This window comes from Cervus canadensis, chromosome 24 (assembly GCF_019320065.1).
Source record: "Cervus canadensis isolate Bull #8, Minnesota chromosome 24, ASM1932006v1, whole genome shotgun sequence".
Classification (NCBI taxonomy): Eukaryota; Metazoa; Chordata; class Mammalia; order Artiodactyla; family Cervidae; genus Cervus; species Cervus canadensis.
Genome location: NC_057409.1, coordinates 6,169,440 through 6,190,068, shown reverse-complemented (window position 1 = coordinate 6,190,068; position 20,629 = coordinate 6,169,440). Strand labels below are relative to the sequence as shown.

Genomic DNA, 20,629 nt, shown 5'->3' with positions numbered 1-20,629 from the left:
CAGCTATTTGATAATTAGGGGGCACATTCAGCCATTCATTCACCAAATTTTAAGCATTAATTATGTGCTAGGCTTCTTGCTGGGTGCTGAGAATACAGTGGTGAATAAGGAACAAGTTGGAGAGATAAGATGAGTAAATAAAACCTGAAGGCATTGTGGTAAGTGCTGTGGTGGGATCAATACAGCAGATTAACGTGCATGAAAGTGGTGCCCGATCTCGTTCAGGGTTTCAGGAGGGACACGCTCCAGGAGGAACTGCCTATGGTGGGATTTGAAGCAAATGAGAAGGGATGATTACCAGCCTAGTGAAGGCCTGGAGGTGAGATGGAGTGCACGGTTTGTGGAACTTGGAGAATGCAGAGCCTATGTGGAGTTTGAAGATGAGGCTGAAGAGATAGGCAAGGTGGATTATGAAGGACCTCACATGCCATTTGGAGAAGGAAATGGCAACCCACTTCAGTATTCTTGCCTGGAGAATTCCATGGACAGAGGAGCCTGGCAGGCTGCAGCCCCTGGGGTCACAAAGAGTTGGACGCGACTGAGCGATGTTCACTTCACGCACATGCCATGCTGGGGACTTTGAGTCGTGGTGCGTGATGACTTTCTGTTCATATTTGCTGTATATTCAGCGCGTGCTGCAGCCCGTGGGGGCGCAGAGGGTCGGACGCGACTGAGGGACCGAACAGCAACCACAGCCGCGTGTGCTCAGTCGCTCAGTCATGTCTGAGTCTTTGCGGCCCCATGAACTGTAATCCACCAGGTTCCCCTGTCCATGGGGTTTTCCAGGCAAGAATACCGGAGCAGGTTGCCATTTCTGTTCCAGGGGATCGTCCCAACTCTGGGATCGAACCCACAACTCTTGGGTCACCTTCATTGGCAGGCAGATTCTTTACCACAAGTGCCACCTGGGAAGCCTGATATATTCCGTGGGTTTAGTTTTTTCATTCTTTGATTCATATCAGAGTCTTGAACAAAACATGTAGAATCCAAATGAATTTTAAAAAGCAGTTATTCCTGGACTCTACTAATTCAGAATTCTAATTTATAGATGCGACTGTACTTAAGTTTAACATTTCCCTTTTCTGAGAAGGGGATTTGTTTATGAAAAATACAGTATAAATTAGTATAAATAAGACATGTTGAAGAGAAGTTTCAGTTTGGGGTAAGCTGAACAGTTCCTCTCATGAAGTTCCTGTCTTTAAAGTATACAATTTAATGTCTGTCTATCATATTTATGAGAATAAACTGTTTTAAAGCATTTTGTCTGCTGCTCTTCCTGGTGGCCCAGGCAGTAAAGCATCTGTCTGCAATGCGGGAGACCTGGGTTCGATCCCTGGGTCAGGAAGATCCCCTGGAGAAGGAAGTGGCAACCTACTCCAGTACTCTGGCCTCGAAAATCCCATGGATGGAGGAGCCTGGTAGGCTACAGTCCATGGGGTCACAAAGAGTTGGACACGACTGAGCGACTTCTCTTTGTTGAAGCATCGTATATCATTTGTCCTCCAATAACTGCTATGCCAATATAGATCCTTTGTATCTATTCACTTAAAAGTGATTTATGGCCCATACTTAGTTCAGTCCCCTGTCCCCTCCACCCTGCGTATAAAATTGGTAGTTAAAAAAATTATACAGCAATTATCCTTCAATTAAAAAATAAATTTAAAAAATTGTAATTAATTTTTTTTCTTTCTTTTTTTTTTTTTTTTTCACTGTTGTTCAGTCTCTAAGCTGTGTTCCGCTCTTTCTGACTCCGTGGACTGCAGCACACCAGGCTCCTCTGTTCTTCACTGTCCCTCCAAGCTTGCTCACATTCATGTCCATTGAGTTGGTGATGCTATCCAACTGTCTCATCCTCTGCTGCCCCCTTCTCTTTTTGTCTTCAGTCTTTCCCAGCATGAGGGTCTTTTCTAATGAGTCAGTTCTTTGCATCAGGTGGCCAAAGTATTGGAGCTTCAGCATCAGTCCTTCCCGTGAATATTCAGGATTGATTTCCTTTAGGATTGACTGGTTGGATCTCCTCACAGTCCAAGGGACTCTCAAGAGTCTTCTCCAACACCACAGTTCAAAAGCATCAATTCTTTGGTGTTCAGCCTTCTTTATAGTCCAACTCTCACATCCATACATGACTACTGGAAAAACCATAGCTTTGACTATGGAGACCTTTGTCAGCAAAGTGATGTCTCTGCTTTTCAATACACTGTCTGGGTTTGTTAAAACTTTACTTTGAAGGAGCAAGCATCTTTTAATTTCACGGCTGCAGTCACCGTCTGCAGTAATTTTGGAGCCCAAGAAAATAAAATCTGTCACTGCTTCTACTTTTTCCTCTTCTGTCTGCCTTGAAGTTATAGAACTGGATGCCATGATCTTAGTTTTTTGAATGTTGAGTTTCAAGCCAGCTTTTTTACTCTCTTCTTTCACCCTTATTAAGAGGCTTTTTTTTTTTTAAACTTCTGTTTAGTCTCTTAAGTCATGTCTGGGTCTTTGAGACTTCAGGGACTATAGCCCGCCAGGCTTCTCTGTCCATGGGATTTCCCAGTCAAGAATACTGAAGTGGCCTAAAGATAATTTATAAGGTCCTTTAAGGCACTCAGTCCCCTGCCTGCCTTCCTATTCATTCACAGTCCGCTACTCTTCCCATGTACTCACAGGATTTCTTCTCTCCCTTCTTCCACAGCAGTTTAAAAAAATAAAATACTGGAGTGGGTTGTCATTTCCTTCTCTAGATCTTCCTGACCCAAGGGTTGAACCTGCATCTCCTGCATCGGCAAGTGGGTTCTTTACTGCTGAGCCAGCAGGGAAGTATGAAAGCAGTGTGTGTGTGTGTGTGTGTGTGTGTGTGTGTGTGTGTGTGTGTGTGTGTGAATTATTTGGTTGTGCTGGGCCTTAGTTGCAGCATGTGGGATCTCCCGTCTTCGTTGCTGTTATGTGAGCTCTCTTGTTGTGGTCCGTGGGATCTAGTTCCCTGATCAGAGATTGAACCTGGGCCTCCTGCACTGGGAGCTCTGAATCTGAGCCACTGGACCACCAGGGAGGTCCAAAACAAGTGTTTTTGTATGTGGAAATGTAGATGGGGATAAGGAAAGAGGTTTCTTTCTTATAAAAAATACCACTGAAGGGGTTTTTTACTCTCCATTCTTGAGAATGAGGAAGCCTGTAAGCTTGGGGAAAGAAGAAGGGGAGATGGAAAGAACCAAAAGTGAGAGGACAGAGATAAAACACAGGGGAGCCAAGTGGTGGAGAGGGAAGAATGATCCTCAAGTGGGCATGCTCTGAAGGCTGAGGAGCGAGGCTCTATTTCCAACACCTCTGACCTTAGTGTTTTTCAGAAGCTGAGCATGGGCTCCACCTGGTGGCTGTAGGCTTTAAGTATAATTAATGGGGGATCTTGGGGTTGGAGAGCGGTAGTAGCATTTGGCATCTCCTCAAATCACTCTTGGGCTTCCCTTGTGGCTCAGACGGTAAAGAATCCACCTGCAAAGCGGGATACCTGGGTTCAGTCCCTTGTTTGGGAAGCTCTCCTGGAGGAGGGCATGGCAACCCACTTCAGTATTCTTGCCTGGAGAATCCCATGGACAGAGCCTGGCGGGCTGCAGTCCATGGGGTCGCAAGAGTTGGACACGACTGAAGTGACTAAGCATGCATTTTGTTCTTGTTCAGTCGCTCAGTCATGTCCAACTCTTGGCAACCCCATGGACTGCAGCATGCCAGGCCTCCCTGTCCATCACTATGTTCCGGAGCTTGCTGAAACTCACATCCATTGAGCCATCCAACCATCTTGTCCTTTGTCGTCCCCTTCTCCTCCTGCATTCAGTCTTTTCTAGCATCAGGGTCTTTTCAAATGAGTCAGTTCTTCGCATAAGGTGGCCAAAGTATTGGAGCTTCTAGCTTCAGCATCAATCCTTCCAGTGAATATTCAGGACAGATTTCCTTTAGGATTGACTGGTTGGATCTCCTTGCAGTCCAAAGGACTCTCAAGAGTCTTTTCCAACACCACAGTTTGAAAAGATCAATTCTTTGGCACTCAGCCTTCTTTATGGTCCAACTCTCACATTCATACATGAATATTGGAAAAACCATAGCTTTGACTAGATGGACCTTTGTTGGCAAAGTAATGTCTCTGCTTCTTAATATGCCGTCTAGGTTTGTCATAGCTTTTCTTCCAAGGAGCAAGCATCTTTTAATTTCATGGCTTCAGTCACCATCTGTGACTGGTGGCTCAGAAGGTAAAAACATCTGCCTGCAATGCAGGAGACCTGGGTTCAATCCCTGGGTCAGGAAGATCCCCTGGAGAAGGAAATGGCAACCCACTCCAGTACTCTCACCTGGAAAATTCCATGGATGGAGGAGCCTGATAGGCTACAGTCCATGGCGTTGCAAAGAGTTGAACATGACTGAGTGACTTCACTTTCAGTCACCATCTGCAGTGATTTTGGAGCCCAAGAAAATAAAGTCTGTCACTGTTACCGTGCAATGCAGGAGACCCCGGTTCAACTCCCAGGTTGGGAAGATCTGCTAGAGAAGGGATAGGCTACTCACTCTAGTGAATTCTTGAGCTTCTCTTGTAGCTCAGCTGGTAAAGAATCCACCTGCATTGTGGGAGATCTGGGTTCAATCCCTGGGTTGGGAAGATCCCCTGGAGAAGGGAAAGGCTACCCACTCCAATATTATGGCCTGGAGAATTCCATGGATTGTATAGTCCATGGAGTCACAATGAGTTGGACACAACTGAGCAACTTTCACTTTCACTGTTTCCACTGGTTCCCCGTCTATTTGCCATGAAGTGATGGGACCGGATACCATGATCTTAGTTTTTTGAAATGTTGAGTTTTAAGCCAGCTTTTCACTCTCCTCATTCACTTTCATCAAAAGTCTCTTTAGTTCCTCTTTGCTTTCTGCCAAAAGGTTGGTATCATCATCATATCTGAGGTTATTAATATTTCTCTTGGCAATCTTGATTCCAGATTGTGCTTCATCCAGCCTGGCATTTCGTGTGATGTGCTCTACATATAAGTTAAATAAGCAGGGTGACAATATATAGTCTTGACATACTGCTTTCCCAGTTTTGAAACATTCCGTTATTTAGTGTCCAGTTGCTTATTGGCCTGCATATAGGTTTCTCAGGAGTCAAGTGAGGTGGTCTGGTATTCCCATCTCTAAGAATTTTCCACAATTTGTTGTGATCCACACACTCAGAGGCTTTAGTGTAAGGTCAGTGAAGCAGAAGTAGATGTTTTCTGGAATTCTCTTGCTTTTTCTATGATCCAGTGGATGTTGGAAATTTGACCCCTGCCTTTTCTAAATCCAGCTTGAACACCTGGAAGTTCTCTGTTCAAGAGAGAACTGTTGAAGCCTAGCTTGGAGAATTTTGAGCATTACTTTGCTAGCGTGTGAAATGAGTGCAATTGTGTGGTAGTTTGAGCATTCTTTGGCGTTGCCTTTCTTTGGGATTGGAATGAAAACTGACCTTTTCCAGTCCTGTGCCCACTGCTGAGTTTTCCAAATTTGCTAGCTTATTGAGTGCAGCACTTTAACAGCATCATTTTTAAGGATTTGAAATAACTCAGCTGGAATTGCATCACCTCCACTAGCTTTGTTCATAGTAATGCTTCCTAAGGCCCACTTGACTTCACACTCCAGGATGTCTGGCTTCACACTCCAGGATGTCTGGCTTTAGGTGAGTGATCACAGCATCGTGGTTATCTGGGTCATGAAGATCTTTTTTGTATAGTTCTTCTGTGTATTCTTGCCATCTCTTCTTAATATCTTCTGCGTCTGATAGGTCCGTATCATTTCTGTCCTTTATTGTGCACATCTTTGCATGAAAATTTCCCTTGGTATCTCTAATTTTCTTGAAGAGATCTCTAGTCTTTCCCATTCTATTGTTTTCTTCTATTTCTTTGCATTGATCACTGAGGAAGGCTTTCTTATCTCTCCTTGCTATTCTTTGGAACTCTGCATTCAGATGGGTGTATCTTTCCTTTTCTCCTTGCCTTTAGCCCTGTTGAAGGAAAAGGCTACCCACTCTAGTATTCTGGCCTGGAGAATTCCGTGGACTGTATATAGTCCATGGGGCGGGGGTGGGGGTCACAAAGAGTCTGACACAACTAAACGACTTTCACTTCACTTCACTTCTTTTCTCAGCTATTTGTAAGGCCTCCTCAGACAACCATTTTGCCTTTCTGCGTTTCTTTTTCTTGGGGATGGTTTTGATCACCGCCTCCTGTACAATGTTACGAACCGTCGCCCGTAGTTCTTCAGGCACTTTATCAGACCTAATCTGTTAAATCTATTTGTCACTTCCACTGTATAATTGTAAGAGATTTGAAAATCCTGTTTAAGGTTGTGTGAATTTGGTGGATTGTGTCTCTGAAGAAATTGATCTGTTTCAAGTATAGTTATTGAATTTGTGTATATAGAGTTGTTCATAATATTCCTTTATTATCAGTGAGATCTGTAGTGATGTCCTTCTTTTATTTCTGATATGAGTAATTTGTGTTTTCACTCTCTCTGTCTCTTTTTTTAATTTAGCCTGGCAAGAAGCTGGTTGTTTTTATTGGTATTTTTAGAAAGTCAGCTTTTGGTTTCATTGAATTTTTTTTCTAATGATTTTTAAGTTTTATTGATTTCTACTCTAATTTTTATTATTTTCTTCAGCTTACTTTGATTTTAATTTGTTCTTCTTTTTCTAAGAAAAAGATAGGAGCTTAGATTGCCTAAGATAGGAGCTTAGATTATTGATTGTAAGTCTTTATTCTTTTCTAACATTTGCATTCAGTGCTATAAACTTGACCCTAAGCATTGCTTTTGCTACACTCCACAACTGTTAATAAAGTTGATTTCATTTTCATTCCTTTCCAATACTTGAAATTTTTAGTGTATTTTGGATTTCCAGCTATCTTTGTGGTATTGATTTCTAGTTTCATTCCATTGTGGTCTGAGAGCAGACACTGTATGATTTGTATTCTTTTAAATTTGTTCGGGTATATTTGATGGCCCAGAATATAGTCTGTCTTGGTGAATGTTTCATGTAGACTTGAGAAGAATGTTTATTCTGTTGTATGAAATAGTCTGTAGATGTCTGTTGTATCCCATTGATTGATGGTATTGCTGAGTTCAGCTGCGTCCTTACACTACTTGTCTGCCTGCTGGATCTGTCCACTTATGATAGACAGGTGTTGAACGCTCCAGCTATAGTAATTTGATTTATCTCTTTCTTGCAGTTCCATCATTTTTTACGTCACGTATTTTGATGCACACACACATTAAGGACTGTCAGGTCTTCTTGGAGAATTGACCCTTTATCGTTATGTGATATTCCCTCTTTGCCCTTGATAACATTCCTTGTTCTGAAATCTGCTATCTGATATTTATGTAGCTACTCCAGCTTTCTTTTGATTAGTGTTAGATAGTGTATCTTTCTCCATCTCTTTACTTTTAAACTGTATCTTTCTTAAAATTTAAAGTGGGCTTTTGTAGACAGCATGTTCAAGTCTTAATTTTTTGATCCACTCAAATAGTCTGTCTTCTAATCAATGTGTTTAGACTGTTGGTATTTAAAATGATTATTTATTTTGTTGGCTTAGTATCTACCATGTTTGTTACTGTTTTCTGTTTCTCTTGTTTTTTGTCTTCTACTTTCTACCTTCTGTGGTTTTAGTTGAACATTTAATATGGTTCCATTTTCTCTCCTTTCTTAGCATATCAATTAAACTTTTAAAACTTTTTTTCTAGTGGTTTCCCTGTTTGAGTGTACATTTATAGGTAGTACAAGTACCTTATAATAACAAAGTATTCCTGATTCCTCTCTCCTATCATTGCTGTGATTCACTTACTTACACATACACTATAACCACTTGAATACAGTATTGCTATTATTATGAACAAATTATCTGTTAGATAAATCAAGAATAGAAGAAATCAAGTTTTATTTTACTCATACTCATTCCTTCTCTAATGCTCTTTTTTTGTTTTTAATGTAGTCTTAAGTTTTTGTCATATATCATTTCCTTCTCACTGAAGAACTTCTTTTAACATTTCTTGTAAGGTGGATCTACTGGCAACAGATCCCCTCAATTTTTATTTGTCCTAGAAAGTGTTTATTTCATCTTCACCGTTGAAGGACAATTTTGTAGGGTACAGAAATCTAGATTGGTAGTGTTTTTCTCTCAACATTTAAAATATTTCACTCTACTGTCTTCTCATGGGCTTGATTTCTGAGAAGTCAGATGTTACTTCTTAACTTTGTTTTTCTATAGGTTAGGTATTTTTCTCCTCTGAGTTCTTTCAGGATTTTTTCCCATTTATCTTTCATTTTCTGCAGTGTGAATATGACATGCCTTGGGGCTTTTGTTTTAGTATTTATCCTGCATGGTGTTCTGAGCTTCCTGAATCTGTGGTTTGCTGTCTGACAGTTTTGGGAAATTGTGTCATTATTGCTTCAAATTTTCTTCTCTTCCTTTCTTCTTCTGGTATCCCCATTACACTTGTGCTAAACTTCTTGTAGTTATCCCACACTTCTTGGATATTCTGTTCCATCCCCCCCCCCCTTTTTTTTTCCTCTTTGCTTTTCAGATTTAGAAGTTTCTGCTGACATACCCTCAAGTGCAGAGACTCTACCAGCTGTGTCTGGTCTGCTAATGAGACAGTCAGCGACGTTCTTCATTCGTTAGTGAGTTTGACCTCTAACATTTCCTTTTGATGCTTTACTATAATTTCCATTTCTTTGCCTCCCTTACCCAGATGTTCTTGGATGTTGTCTACTTTTTCCATTAGAGCCTTTAGCATATTATAGTTTTGAATTTCTAATAATTCCAACAGCTCTGCCATACCTGAGTCTGGTTCTGATTGTTGCTCTGTTTCTTTAAAAACTGTATTTTTAGTTTTTAGTACACTTTGTAATTTGTGTTGAAAGCCGAACATGATGGGTAAAAAGAACTTGGGTGAGTAGGCCTTCAGTGATGTGGTGGTCAGGTGTAGGGGAAGTATTCTCTTGTTCCATGATTAGGTCTGAGTTTTTAGTGAGCCTCAGGCCCCCGGGCTGTGAATTTCACACATGCTTCTCATTGTCAGGTCCACACGCCACCCCTCTCCCTGCCCCACCCCTGGGTGATACAGGGGGGCTTGAGTTGGGCGTATTCCTTCCTCCATGTAGAACGTTAGAGGGGGCAGGAGTTAGGCATTTCCCATCCCCCAGGTCGGGTAGGTTTGGATAAGACTCCAGTAGCTGTGACACTGCTTCCATAATGGTTAATTTTACCCTCCTCCAGCTGGCAGCGCAAGGGGATTTTCCTCCCATCTTCACTGTGGGGACCTGGAGATACAGCTCACAAAAGTGTGGCGCATCTTTCCCCACCTCCCCCCAAAAACCCGAGACAAGCTGCCTGTTCTTCTGCCTCCCGAAGGTGTCCACGCTGACAAAACTGCAGTTTGTCAGTGCAGTTTAGGTTTTCCTACTCTGGTACTAGTTCCCATGGAGGTTTCCACTTAGGCATTTATGCTGTGGTAAACTGTGATTCTCTGTATCAGCTTGTCTGTCTAACTTGGGGGAAGCGGTTTTCTCTGAGGCCTCAGTTCTCTGATGGATCTGAGGAGAGTTGTTGATTTTGTTTCTTCAGCTTTTTATCGTCAGGAAGAAGTGATGGTTTTAGAAGCTCCTTACATGCTGGGCCCAAAACTGAAAGTCTGCCCTCCTCTATGCTTTTTACTTCTTTTGTGCCTTAACATTTAAAAAAAATATTTTTTATTTTGGCAAAAAATGCATACAGTGTGTCATCTTAACCATTTCTAAATGTAAGCTTTATTAGTGTTATGTATATATTCACATTGTTGTCCAACCAATATCTAGAACATTTTTTATCTTGCAGAACTGAAACTTTATACCCATTGAACAAGTCCCTATTTCCTCTTTCCTTCAGCCTCTGGCAATCACCATTGTATTTCATTTCTATGAATCTGACTATTTCAGTGAAGTGAAAGTGTTAGTTGCTTAGTTGTGTCTCGCTCTTTGCGACCCCATGAACTGTAGCCCACCAGGCTCTGCTGTCCGTGGAATTCTCCAGGCAAGAATACTGGAGTGGGTTGCCATTTCCTTCTCCAGAGAATCTTCCTGACCCAGGGATTGAATCTGGGTCTCCGGCACTGCAGGTAGATTCTCTGTTGTCTGAGCCACCAGGGAAGACTTATTCAGATACCTCATGTAAGTAAAATCGTACAATACTTTGTCTTTTGTGACAGCATTATTTCACTTAGTACAGTGTCCTCAAGGTGCATCCATGTTGCATGTTGTAGCACGTATCAGAATTTTCTTCCTTTTTAAGACTGAATAATGTTTCATGGTATGTATATACATGTTGTGTACGCATTCATCCACTGGTGCACACTTAGGTTGCTTCCACCTTTTGGCTTTTGTGAAAAATGCTATGATCACAGGTATGGGGAATTCCCTTGTGGTCCAGTGGTTAGAACTCTGCACCTCTGTGCTTCTGGTGGGGGCCTGGGGTTTGATCTCTGGTTGAGGAATCAAGATCCTGCAAGCTATGTGGTATGGTGCCACCACGAGGTGGGGGGGAAACCCCAAAAACAGGTGTGCAAGTATCTGAGGTCATTCTTTTATTTTTTTGAATATATGCCCAGAAGTGGAATTGCTAGATCATATGGTAATTCTGCTTCTAAGTTTTTGAGAAACCATCATGTTTTTTCATACAGCATTTTCCCAGCAGCAGTGTATAAGGGTTCTAGTTCTTCATGTCTGTATACTTTTTGTTTTTTTGATAGTAGTCATCTTTGGATATCATCTTTGGAGAAATGTCTATGCAAATCCTCTGCCCATTTTAAAATCAGGTTCTTTTTTGTTGTTAAGTTTAGGAGTTCTTTTTATATTCTGCCTATTAATACCTTAGCAGATATGTGATTAATATCTATTCTTAACAGGGTCTGAGGTTAGTTGTAATGGCACTGTCCTCTTCCCAAAGAATATAACATTTTAAGAACACTTGAATTCTGATTTCTCTCTTTATGACTTACATGTTATTATTGTTTAGTGTTTTAGTTCCACTTTGGTTTTATCCTGTTCTTCGCCCCAGTCAGTCCTCAGTTGATCTTTATTGTTTAACTGAATCATTGCTTGAGTTCAGGTTAATTTCTTTTCTGTCTTGCATCTCATGCCTTCTTTAAGTGGTCAGTTTCTATATTTTGAAGTATATCCATAAATCGATCTTTCTGTGATGGTCTGTTAATAATAAACACTTAAGGTTTTATTTTCTTCTTAGTCTCAAAAACTGTCTCTTATTTTATCTTTTTTTCATAGTTCCTCTGGGTTATTTACTTCTCGGTTACAGTTATTTTCTCTTAGAACTTTTTAAAGATATTATTATCATGTCTTATTATCTTCTACTGACACCCACTTAAAAGTTTCTGCTGAGAATCCAGTGCAGTTGTTATTTCTTTCTTCACAGAATATTTTCCCTTTCTCCCCCCAACTTATTGCTTTTAAAAAGATCTTGTGGTATTTTGCTGTATCCTTATGATGTGTAAGTGCAGATTTTATTTTTATCCTCCTTAGGTTGGGAGTTTGCTTCCTGAATATGGAACAATTGGTCATGTGAATGAGGCATTTTTCTGTGTCTTTTTGCTATGCTGCCATTGGTGGCGTTCTTCATTAGGGTGAAACTAGGCATCAGCCATAAAGAACCAGTGTTTTCCTGCAGGTTTAGTCAGATTTAGTCATTCAGTAAATTTGAATACTTACCATGTTCTAGGCTCAAGAATTACATATGGGAACTCTTACAACTGGGAGCTGAAGTGGAGACTTTAGATTTGCTGCCTAACATGATTTCTGCTTTCTTCTGTAGACTGAGAATGGTCTCCAACTGCCAAAGAAGGTTGTGGATGCCAAGAGAAAGGTAACCGTTTCTCATCCCCTCGAGTGGAATTGGTTGCCTCTGGGAGCCCACATTGGCTGGCAGTAGACATGGCTGAGTTTACAAGCTACAAAGACACTGCTTCCAGCCGCCACCTGCGGTTCAAGTTACAGAGTCTAAGCCGCCGCCTTGATGAGTTGGAGGAAGCCACAAAAAACCTCCAGAAAGCAGAGGATGAGCTCCTGGACCTCCAGGACAAGGTGATTCAGGCAGAAGGCAGCAACTCCAGCATGTTAGCCGAGATTGAAGTGCTGCGCCAGCGAGTGCTGAGGATTGAAGGCAAAGATGAGGAAATCAAGAGAGCAGAGGACCTCTGTCAGCTGATGAAGGAGAAGCTTGAAGAGGAGGAAAACCTCACCCGGGAGCTGAAATCTGAGATTGAGCGGCTTCAGAAACGGATGGCGGAACTGGAGAAGCTAGAGGAGGCCTTCAGCAGGAGTAAGAATGACTGCACCCAGCTCTGTCTGAGCCTGAATGAGGAGAGAAACCTGACGAAGAAGATCTCCTCGGAGCTGGAGATGCTCCGGGTCAAAGTGAAAGAACTGGAGTCTTCCGAGGACCGGCTGGATAAGACCGAGCAGGGTTTAGTGTCCGAGTTAGAGAAGCTGAAGTCACTCACTCTGAGCTTCGTCAGCGAGAGGAAACACTGGAATGAAAAGGAGAAGGAAAACGAGAAACTCATAAGAGAGCTTACTCAGAAATTAGAGCAGAACAAAAAAATAAACCGGGATTACGCCAGGAATGCTTCTAATCTTCTGGAGAGGAACGACCTGCGGATTGAAGATGGGATCTCTTCCACACTGCCGTCCAAAGAATCAAGAAGGAAGGGCGCTCTGGACTATCTGAAGCAGGCCGAGAATGAAACAAGAAACAAGTCAGAAAATGAAAAGAACCGAAATCAGGAAGACAACAAAGTAAAAGACCTTAACCAAGAGATTGAGAAACTTAAGACACAGATCAAACATTTTGAATCTTTGGAGGAAGAGCTTAAGAAAATGAGGGCCAAAAATAATGATCTTCAGGATAATTACCTAAGTGAACAAAATAAAAACAAACTCTTAGCCAGCCAGCTGGAGGAGATAAAGCTACAAATCAAGAAACAGAAAGAATTAGAGAACGGGGAGGTGGAAGGGGAAGACGCTTTCCTCTCCAGCAGAGGCAGGCATGAGAGGACTAAGCTTAGAGGCCATGGGAATGAGGCATCAATGAAGCACACGGCCCGGGAACTGTCCCCTCAGCATAAGCGGGAAAGGCACCGGAACAGGGAATTGGCTCTCAACAATGAAAACCCTCTGAACAACAGGCAGGTTTCCTCTCCCAGCTTTACCAGCAGGAGGGCAGCCAAAGCTTCCCACGCAGGGCCAGGTGCAGACAGTGGGGCTCAGGAGACGAGGAGAGCCGAAGATCGATTCACGTCTGGCTCCTCGCAGAGCGAAGGGAAGAAGTCCAGGGAGCAGCCGTCGGTGCTCAGCCGCTACCCGCCGGCCGCTCAGGAGCACAATAAGGGCTGGAAGGGCGCTCCCAAGCCAGGTGCTGAGAGTGGGTTGAAGGGAAAAGTAGAGAAGGCAACACGAACGTTTAGTGATAACACCCATGGATCTGTTTCCAATGACGTGCTGGGGAGAGGTGACAAGGCTTCCGACACCTCCACTGAGGCCCCCTTTGGCAAGAGGGGGCATGTGCCTGGCAGTGGGAGTCAAACAACGCCGGCTGCAGATTCTGGCAGCTCTAAAGCCGTTGGAGCCCTGGCCACATCGCGACGATCTTCCTCAGAAGGGCTCTCTAAGGGGAAAAAGGCGGCCAGTGGCCTGGAGGCTGACACCAGTTTCCCCAGTTCCAAGACTCCACCTCTATCAAAGTATCCGTATAGCTCCAGGAGCCAAGAGAACATCCTTCAGGGCTTTTCAACCTCAAGTAAAGAAGGAGTTGAACAACCTGTGGCAGTTGTGATGGAAGACAGTAGTCAGCATGAGGCCCTGAGGTGTCGAGTCACCAAGTCCAGTGGCAGAGAGAAGCCAGACTCGGACGATGACATGGACGTGGTGTCTCTTGTTACTGCCAAGTTGGTGAACACGACCATCACTCCAGAGCCAGAACCCCCGCAGCAGCCCCACGCGAGAGAAAAGGCCAAATCCCGGGGGGTTAGAGCCTCCCTGTTTGAGAATGATAAAGACGTGGGAACAGAAAATGAATCTGGGAAAGCTGTCAGAGCCTCCACCAATGCCATGGAGCTCCCAGAGGCCAACGGCCCCGGGGCAAAAAGCCAGCGGCCCTTCAGCCCCAGAGAGGCCTTGCGGTCTAGAGCCATCATCAAACCTGTCATCATTGATAAGGATGTGAAAAAAATCATGGGAGGATCTGGAACTGAGGCCGCATTGGAAAAACAGAAATCTGCTTCCAGACCAGGGCCAAACAAAGTGACCAGCAGCATAACTATCTACCCCTCGGACAGTGGAAGCCCGCGAGCCGCTCCGGGTGAGGCCCCGCGGGAGAGGCACACGTCCACCGGCAACATCCAGGTGGGGCTGCCGGAGCCCACCTCAGTGAGCAACCACGTCAGCGCCCCCTTTGAGCTCTCCATCCACAAACACGACATCACCCTGCAGTTCAGCGAAGCGGAGAGAACGGGAGATGGGTCCCCGAAGAACAGGCCGGAAACTGTGGTCTCTCGGAGCAGCATTATAATCAAGCCGTCGGACCCCGTGGAGAGGAGCAGCCACGCGCCCACAGCGGAGACGATCAGGTGGAAGAGCCACAGTGCGCCTTCAGAAGCGGGCGCTTCGGATGCCAGACACGTCACTGTGCGCAACGCCTGGAAGAGCAGACGAGACGTGAACTCTTCAGAAGACTCCCCAGGTCGGGTAGGTAAACACGCGGAGTCTCCCAACCTCCACACCCAGAGATCGTCCACAGACTGTTCAGACTTTGAGCAGCCCGGCTCGTACCTTTCTGAGCAGGGCACTCGAAGGAGCGGCACCTCTGGGGATGCCCCCGAGCTCGCCTGCAGAAGGACCCACAGCAGCCTCACTGTGTCGGAGGTGTTCGCGCGGCGGAGTCGGGCAGGGGACGCCGTCCCAGCTGAGGCCTGGAACCACTCGGTGAGCATGGTAGGTCCCGCTTCTCCCCGTTGCCCCCTTCTCCTCCCACCTTTGCCCTTCTCTCCTGCGCTTTCTTCTTGGTTCTCCTTTCCCCCGGCCTGTGTGACTCGGGATGCTGGAGACTTTGGGGTTAGGAGACACTGAGCAAGAACTGCGTGGTTCAGAGGACTGCTGAACATAAGGTGGACTGGGCTGGAAAGAAGAGGGCAGTACCTTGCAGAATGTATTGGGCAGAGAGCAGCATGAATTTCCAAAACCTCTTTTCCCAATTTGTCTTTTCCGTTTGCCCCCATACATGAAGGGTACAGAAGAGGAGAGATGCGGCCTCTTCTCGCGGTTTGCCGGAGCAGCCAGAGGCGCTCGGCTCCTGGCCCTGCAGAGGGGCACGCAGGCTGCTGGGAGGCGCTGGTGAAACGAGCCCCGCGCCCTCTCTGTAGGCAGAGGCGGGCCGAGGCAGGGAGCGCTTTGGCTACCTCAGGTTAGACTGCAGAGTTTTGCCAGCCGCTGGCATGTAGGGGCTGAGGAGAGCTAGGGCTTACCCTGGGCCTATGGTGATAGGCTTTGCGCCTGAGCATCACTCTTTATCCCCCGTGTCTGTCTAGCCCGTTATACCGCCAGTCTGAGGGCAGGGCTGGTTGGCTCTGTGTGGCCTGTTACTGAACAGACAGATCCAGAATCTCCCCTTACCCGAGGGTCCGAGGCCAGATCAGCATGTGGTGGGAAGCCCCCGGCAGTGTCTTTCAGATGTGAGTCCTGTGATGAAGAAAGACATCTTCGACCCAAGATATTGTTCCCTTCTTTTAAAAGGCAGGGGGTGACTGTGTTGGGTTAAAAAGCCCTGGGAGTCTTTACAGGGTACTCAATACCGGACAGCACTTCTCTACCCAGCGTCCCATTCATTCTCTCCAGCAGCCCTGGGGTCTGTGGGGGGCGGTGATATTATTCCTGTGTTTCAGACACAGAAGCTGAGGGTCAGAGACACAAGGTGCCTCACCCAAGGCCACCCAGCAGAATTACCGGAAGAGCTAAGATCTGAATCCACAATTCTGATCTCTAAACCCAGTGCTCGTTTGCCTTGCCAGCTGGACCTTCTCGCTCACACTTGCATTCTCTGATCTGCATTTGCTTGGGTGGGAGGACCAACAAGAGCATTCGAAAGGCAGAATTCTGCAAGGAGTGGAGAAAGTTGGATGAAGCTGAAGCTTTGGTTGTCTGAAAAGTGTAGGGTGAAGGGCACGTACGGGATCCGGTAGGAAAGGCCTGTGAGCCTTTGGTAGTTTGTGGGCGGGAAGTCGGATAAGCGCTGGCCATCTTCCTTCTCACACCTCCCTGCCTGTCCACCGAGCACATGGCTCTGACCCCGAGAGGCAGGCAGCCTGCGTTTGCAGCCCTCCAGGACTGCTGGCCCCTATTGGGGGCCCCACCTCAGTGCCCCTGCTTCTGGTGCGGTCCATCTTGGGGTTCCCCTTCAGCTGTGAGCCTCCAGTCTACCTCGGGAGCCCTGAGCAGCTCAGAGCTGGCCACGGGAGCTTGTCTGCCGGCCTCCCCTTTCCAGCTCTGCCGTGGGCTCTCTGTACCCCATCTCCCCCTGCTGGGAAGGACCACGGGGCTGGGTGTGCGGGCATCTCGTTCCTCACTTGGGTTGTCCTGCGTAGCTGACTTTCGTCCTGTTGGCACAGGAGGAAGGGGACGACTGCACCCTCAGCGTCTACAGGCGACTGCACAACTCCCTCGAGAGGTCTGAACTGTCCGTGAAGCAGGGGCCGACGGAGCCCGGGCGCACGCGGGCTGAGGAGCGGTTGCGGCCCACCAGGCCCTGTGCCGAGGACAACTGAGCCGGCCGGGCGACGCCTGCCGTCTCCTCTGCCCCTGCTTCTCAGCTCATCCACCTTTGTGCCCTGTGAAGGAGCCAGGCCATGGCTGGGAGACTGTGCCGGAGAGCCCGGCTGTGCCCTGTTGCTTGCCAGTTGGCCAGAGGGGATCAGAAACTACACGTGGGACATGGTCACCCGGGCCCAGCCTTCCCTGATGCATGAGTTTTCTCTCCTTGTCCCTGTGCCCCGGGTAGGATGGGCCAGTCCGGCCCCCAAATGAGGAAAGATCTAGAGAACCCCTTGGATCCCCACCACACAACAGCAGCCAAATCTCCTCCCAGCTCCTGGGTGGGTTGTGTCGTTGGGCAACCCCTTCTGTGTGGTTAACGTTCTGATTCCTTAGTATCCTCACCGCATCCAGCTCACTCATCATTTGCCCAAGGGGCCTGCGCACCCACCAGCCATCAGCTCCATCTGGGGGGCCTCCGTTTCTTCCCCGGTGGAGCTCCTCAGACTTTTACAGTGAGAGAGATCTGTGTCGCCTCTAAGCGTTTACGGAACTACCCTTTAGGTTGACGTTTCTCTGACTTGTCCCCCTGGCTGACCATTGTTTTCCGGGGGCAGAGCACACGGGTACCCTGCCTACTGGAATGGCATCATCCCTCCCCGCCAACCCCGGCTCTCTGCTCACCTTCCAAAGGCACCTGGAAGCGCACGAGCCTCACGCGTCTCCCTCCCTGGCCGCCAACTGTGCTGCTGGCCTGGCCTGTACCTCCCCTGCAGCTGCTGCGTTATCTCCTCCTCTGGAATATTCCCAGACTCCACTGGGCCAGACCCAGCATCCTCTACCTTCTAGGAAGTGCCAGCGTGGGGGAAAGTGGACAGGAAGAAGCAGTTTCCCTTTAGTCACTCCATAAAGCAATAGCTCCATGAAAAAGGCGTGGACTCTGTTCATCCTCCTGATCCCTGTGGAGGAGGTATCGCACTTTACCAAGTTGATGCATTCCTACCAGAAGCGGGCCCATGAGTTCTGCAAACCAACGATCGTTGTGATGACTTCATTGGAGGAAAGGTAATACGTGCCCATCAAGAGCCCCAGGTTTATACAATTCAGAATGCAGCAAACCTTTCAGGAAGCCACATAAATAAAAATTGATTACAGTTTCCTTATACCAATCCCGTGGGGAAGAACCATATATTCTTCGCACTGCTTTTTCTATAGCATTCTCTCAGTTCAAAGGGATCCCTTTTCAAAGGCTGCCTTTATGAAGCCAACACTGTTCCTTCATAATGACAGATGGCATTGGAGTCAAGGTTGAGAAAGCTGAATTTTCTTCATGGCTTTACACTTCCCTCCTGTGTGACCTTGGGCAAATCATTGTCCTCTTGGGGCCTCAGTTTCCTTATCTATAAAATTAGTTCTTTAAAATGGTCTCTGAGGGTCGTAAACCTGGCATTTTAAGTTTTGTTTCCACCCTGTAGGGGGGGTAATTCTCACTGTTGGAAGGTATTAACCAAATGGGTTTACATGTGTCCTTCCCACTGCCTTTGTTTTTCTGGGCCTTATTCTTTCCAGTTTCCTGTGTTTTAATGTCGAGAGGATGAACTCAGAGAAGTTACCTTGGCCTGCTTTCCCAGTCTGTGAAACGGAAGGGCTGGGTGAGGTGGTCTCTGTGGCCCTTCTCAACACCAGCCTTGCCCAGGGCCGCGCAGCAGGCCACGGACTCCCACCCAGTGCTCCTCGCGTCTTCTCTGCCCCCACTCGGGGTGGGGACCAGCACTCGCCCCTCCCTCGTTGGCGCCAGGCCTGGCAGACCTGGAGGGGGCGTGGGGAGCACCTCCCTGACTTTGACGGACAGGAGTGTTTTGCTCATACTCCCATTTCCCGGAGTTTTGCCAATCTAAGGGTTGTAATGTGGTTTGCCTTTTCTCCTCATTGCTGCCTCAGATGCTGTTTTCAGAATCTCTTCCTGCTGCTTTTCCTGGCTCAAGGCTGCAACCCCTCACTTGTAGCCTCCCTGCCATTCTTCACTGGTCAGCAACCCTTCAAGTCCAGAGGAAATCAGACCTGTGTGGTCATCAACTGAGACTGTAGGAAGTTGGGTCTGTGGCTCTTTGCGGGTGGAAACAGGCGCCAGACGTGCCTGCAGAGGTCTCGCCAGTCATTCTTCTCTCTGGGCGTTTGGAGCCCTGGATTCTGGTGCTGTATACAGCTCCTGGTGCCAAAGTCTGGATCTTTCCCCAGCTCAGCGGCACCAGCGTCTGCCACCGCCCAGAATGCTCTGTGGGAGAGGGACGGCTGTGGGGCCCTCTTGCTGGGGCTGCTGACTTAAACTCTGAGTGCAATAGGGTTTGATTGTACAATTATTTCAGGATAAATATTGTTTCCTTATTCTGCACACTTTCTAGAGCCCGCTGTAAAATAGATTTTATTTTTAAACGTCCTCACCATTGCAGAAAATACTATTTGTAATAGCAAGTGAAGGCTAGAGACGCAGTTCCTCGGGCTTCAAATGGCTGGCAAGGCTGGCTCTCAAAATTCCAAAGTTGGAAGGCCCGTTTCCGAAAAGCAATCTAGGCGTGACTGTCTGGCCCCGGACCTCACCATCAGAGGTCCTGGAGGAAACTTCCAAATGGGAGACCTAGTAGTTGAATAATTCTTATCAAGCCAAATATTCCCACTGTCGCAGCCAACACACCCACTTTTTACGACCAGCCTCTTCCACAGCCTGGCTCTGACTCGGACTTTTCCTGGCAGGTGTGTGGCTGTGGGAGGCTCCTAGGAGGGTCGGGGAATCTGGCACTCCAAGAGCTGCTCGGCTGGAGGAAGGGGTGCTGGAGGCAGAGCTGGCTACACGCGAGGAGCTGGTCTCCGCCACCTGCTGCCGCCTGTCTCACCACCCGTGACACTCGGAACAGTCAGAGAAAGGAAGGACGGGGATGGTGGGCAGGGAAACCGTAGCTGTCCTGCTCTTGTGAGGCGAGGAAACAGTTACGGGTGGCGGACGGGCTGCAGTGGGCCAAGGACCCCAACCTCAGCCACAGGCGAGCTTGCACATAACTCCTCACCCTCTCATGGGGGTGGGGGCGTCTGTACTGATCTTGGACTTGTCTCGGGGCAGTTTTACTTCTTTACATTCAGTGGGTTAGTGCCAAGTGCTCCCACTTCCCAGGAAAGGACTGGTGACCCCATCTCTGGGTCCCCAGCTGCCTTTGTTGGTGTGGGCTTATTGTTACTCTGACAAGACTGCTTTGGAAGAGCTGCTTTTAGGGATTCCCTTTAAATACCCCAGGTTGGGAACAGGGTTCTCACAGCCTCACAGCCAAGATCATAGGAAAGGGGCCCTATTTTCCTGCTGCTTCACAGCTCAGAACATGTACTGAATGGAATGTATTTTTAAGAGAATAAAGTCTATTTTTTCTTTTTTTTGTATTTTAAAGATTGGGAGGGCCAGGGAAGTAGCCCTCAAATAAACTGTTATTACCTAATAGGCCCCCTGGCTGGGGACGCATCAGTGTGTTGGTTTCCACCCACTCGCTCAGGCGGGTCCTCTGGCCGCTCCCGTGCCCCTTGGAGGCTGGGTGCAGCAGCTTCTTTTACATTCCTGCTCCAAGCACGGGACCAAGGTGGCCAGACCCTGTCGCTGGAAACCAGGGCAAAGCCGTGAGCAGTGACTCAGGGCTCCTGGGGTGCATGTGTATAGTTGAAGCTGCCTGTCTGCATGTATCCTCTGGCTCTAATGCGGTCTGTTGGCTCTGCAGCACAATATGTAACCAATAAAGCTCCCTAGTTTCCACA

At 46.9% G+C, this 20,629-nt stretch overlaps 1 protein-coding gene across 11 annotated transcripts in view; it reads left to right on the top strand.

Annotated features, from left to right (window-relative positions):
* The window catches only part of LUZP1 (leucine zipper protein 1), a 104,408-nt gene extending 83,779 nt beyond the window's left edge, over positions 1–20,629 (top strand). For 7 of the 11 annotated variants that reach the window (XM_043445544.1, XM_043445543.1, XM_043445539.1 and 4 more), the window contains 2 exons: positions 11,850–15,025; positions 16,696–20,629. In XM_043445544.1, coding sequence (XP_043301479.1) covers positions 11,969–15,025; positions 16,696–16,851 — 3,213 coding nt within the window. In that variant the 5' untranslated portion in view covers positions 11,850–11,968 and the 3' untranslated portion in view covers positions 16,852–20,629. The remainder of the gene's footprint in view (positions 1–11,849; positions 15,026–16,695) is intronic. The other 4 variants (XM_043445549.1, XM_043445548.1, XM_043445547.1 and 1 more) reach the window with 4 other exon arrangements.